This window comes from Alosa alosa, chromosome 7, assembly GCF_017589495.1.
Source record: "Alosa alosa isolate M-15738 ecotype Scorff River chromosome 7, AALO_Geno_1.1, whole genome shotgun sequence".
NCBI classification, from domain to species: Eukaryota; Metazoa; Chordata; class Actinopteri; order Clupeiformes; family Clupeidae; genus Alosa; species Alosa alosa.
In genome coordinates this window covers 21,959,175-21,961,674 of record NC_063195.1, presented here as the reverse complement: position 1 = coordinate 21,961,674, position 2,500 = coordinate 21,959,175, and the positions used below count along the sequence as shown (strand labels likewise).

General features: G+C 47.2%; 1 protein-coding gene across 1 annotated transcript in view; it reads left to right on the top strand.

Moving 5' to 3' along the window:
- The first annotated feature begins 994 nt into the window (after positions 1–994).
- Positions 995–2,500, top strand: part of ttyh3b (tweety family member 3b) — a 48,700-nt gene continuing 47,194 nt past the window's right edge. Inside the window, exon 1 of the mRNA XM_048248192.1 lies at positions 995–2,443. Coding sequence (XP_048104149.1) covers positions 2,318–2,443 — 126 coding nt within the window. The 5' untranslated portion in view covers positions 995–2,317. The remainder of the gene's footprint in view (positions 2,444–2,500) is intronic.

Sequence of the window (2,500 nt, the reverse complement as noted above, 5' to 3'; positions counted from 1 at the left end):
AATGGATGTAGAGATGGGCGCGCAGAGAATAATTATTAAATTATTAAATTAAATCTCTTTAAGTTAATTTTTCTCGCGAACCGTTTATCACAGCAATTATTAAATTAAATCTCTTTAAGTTAATTTTTCTCGCGAACTGTTTATCACAGCAAATAGTGGCAATAGCACCGTTTAAAAGCTGAGAAAAGGCTCTTTCATGTGACACATGTGTGATGAGTAGCCTACTCGAGGAGTTCAACAGAGAAGAATGGGTGAATTTGGACGCACTTCATATGCCTTGTAGTGAAGTGAAGCTGAAGCGCAGCGCAGGAGACTGCGGCTCACTGGTAGTTATTATAGGGAACTTCAAATCAGCGCGATTTACCATTATAGGCTACTGTACATTACACGATCTGTACGAGATGATCCGCAGCAAAGTGAGAAAGTATTTAACTCTTTGTGTAGCGCATGTGAGCGCTTTCCCCCCCATTTCAACCTGAATATTGGTGGGGACATTTCAGTCGTAATCTGACATTGGTGTGGACACGTCCTTCGGTCCCCACGCAAATCTACGCCCCTGAGATGCAACATATCTCGATTCAGTATATGTTGTCTTTATATCTCAAAATTCTGACTTGCTACCTCATATTTTGACATAGGTCTACTATTTCTAGATTTCGACTTAGTAGGCCTATCTCAAAATTGTGACTTTTTTCAAAATGGTAAGTTTCAGATTTTATAGGATATCTTAGTATCTCAACATTTTGGCGTCAAGTTCCATAGCCCTTTATCGGCTATGGGGCCTGCCTATGCTGTGTCTCAGTGTTCTGTTTTTTTCCGATTTGCCAAATCTTTCAATCATATCACACACTGCAAAGATGAGCTCATCGTGTGTCAATTTTGATTTTGCTCCCGTTCTGACCAGCAGAGGTCGGCGAGCTCGAGCAACAGACTCGGCGTCTTTCTCACCCCGCTTCACTGATCCGTGACGTGCGCCGGTGGGGCAGAGCGCATTCTCTTTCGCGAGCTTCATCCGCAACCTCGGCTCCCCCCCCCCCGCCTGCCCGTGTGCGCGTGTGTATGTGTGTGTTTCTTTTTTCAGTTGACACAATAGCCTTTTTAGAGCTGCAATTTGCAAATATATACAGTGTAACGCCGAGAACAATTCCAACCCACCTAATAAGAATAACGCCGTCGACGACCAACAGCCTTCACAAAGAAGAAAGAGACGGGGTAACGGCTAAAGAGCATTAAAGCAGCACACGGTGGTCTTGGAAACTGAACTTCATTATCAATAGAACGTCAAACGTCGTTGTCCCACGGGGTCAATGACAATTAATTAAGCGATACGGCCGATTTGCGCGCCAAGAAGCTTTATGCTATGGGATTCCCTCAGCGCCCGAGCCCTGTGTTCCTCTGACCGCGAAGACCGAGAGAGAGATTGAAGGGGTGCTGTTACGGTGCGAGGTTTTTGTGCTATTCAGCAGCAGCGGATCTGGCGTGGTGGAGGACAATAGCTCTCTACAGCACTGCTAGGCGAGGGTGGTGGGATTCCCGCAGTCCCCCCCGTCTGCACTGCCCAAGTCCAGGCAAGTCGACTTTGAATGACAGCACCGCAACAAAGCATCTCTCGTCGCCTCAAGGGAATTTTGTTGCCATTTGAAAGGAACCTCGAAGACGAGCTGGCCGTGCAAGAAACCAGACTCGAATCTTACTCGAATGCAATCGCGACGACGGGAAGATTGTCAAATGAATCAGAGGATGTGCAAAGGAAATCGAAGACTGCATCTAGCACAGACCTTTACCGAGCTTCTTAATTAATAGCTCGTTAGAGGGAGAAATATTGCGACGGAATCGGCAACATTATTGACAGTTGCTTCATCGGGTTTTCACGGCAGCTACAGTCCCGCATCGCGCCCTCAGGAGTTAACTTAGGTTTAATCTAATAATCAGGGTAGTATTGCGACCGTACCTAACGGGTTAACTGCCAAACACAAGAACAGGCTAACAGGGACTACATTGAAATCACCCATTCGTGATCGTGTTGTTAAAGAGGCTTCAGCATCGCCTGATAGATGTGAGAACAACACCGCTCCAACAACCCGACAAGCACAACAGGAATTCTCACACCTACAAGCCCAAAAGCCTACAAGCTACGAGGTGGCTAGCAGCATCTCCGCTTGATATTTAGCTCACACACACGGACATGCTGCCTGATTCCCTGGTGCAGAATTCTAATAAGGGAGTACATCGCCGGTGAATCAAGCCTTTTTGCCCCCATCGCCTTGACCATTTGCAGGAACCCGCTGCGACTCGAGCCCCCAACTGTGATTGAACCATGGCCGCGGTTGTGAACTATTCCCCACCGTGGTGGGCGAATCTTCTTCACCGTCTACCCCACTTCAACCTCCAGTTTGAGATGACGAGCAGTGATTTCCGACCAGAGGACTCTGAATATCAGAAGGTGGGTCGGGTTCAAATGACAGTTCAATGCAGGCAGCATCACACAAACACGCACACA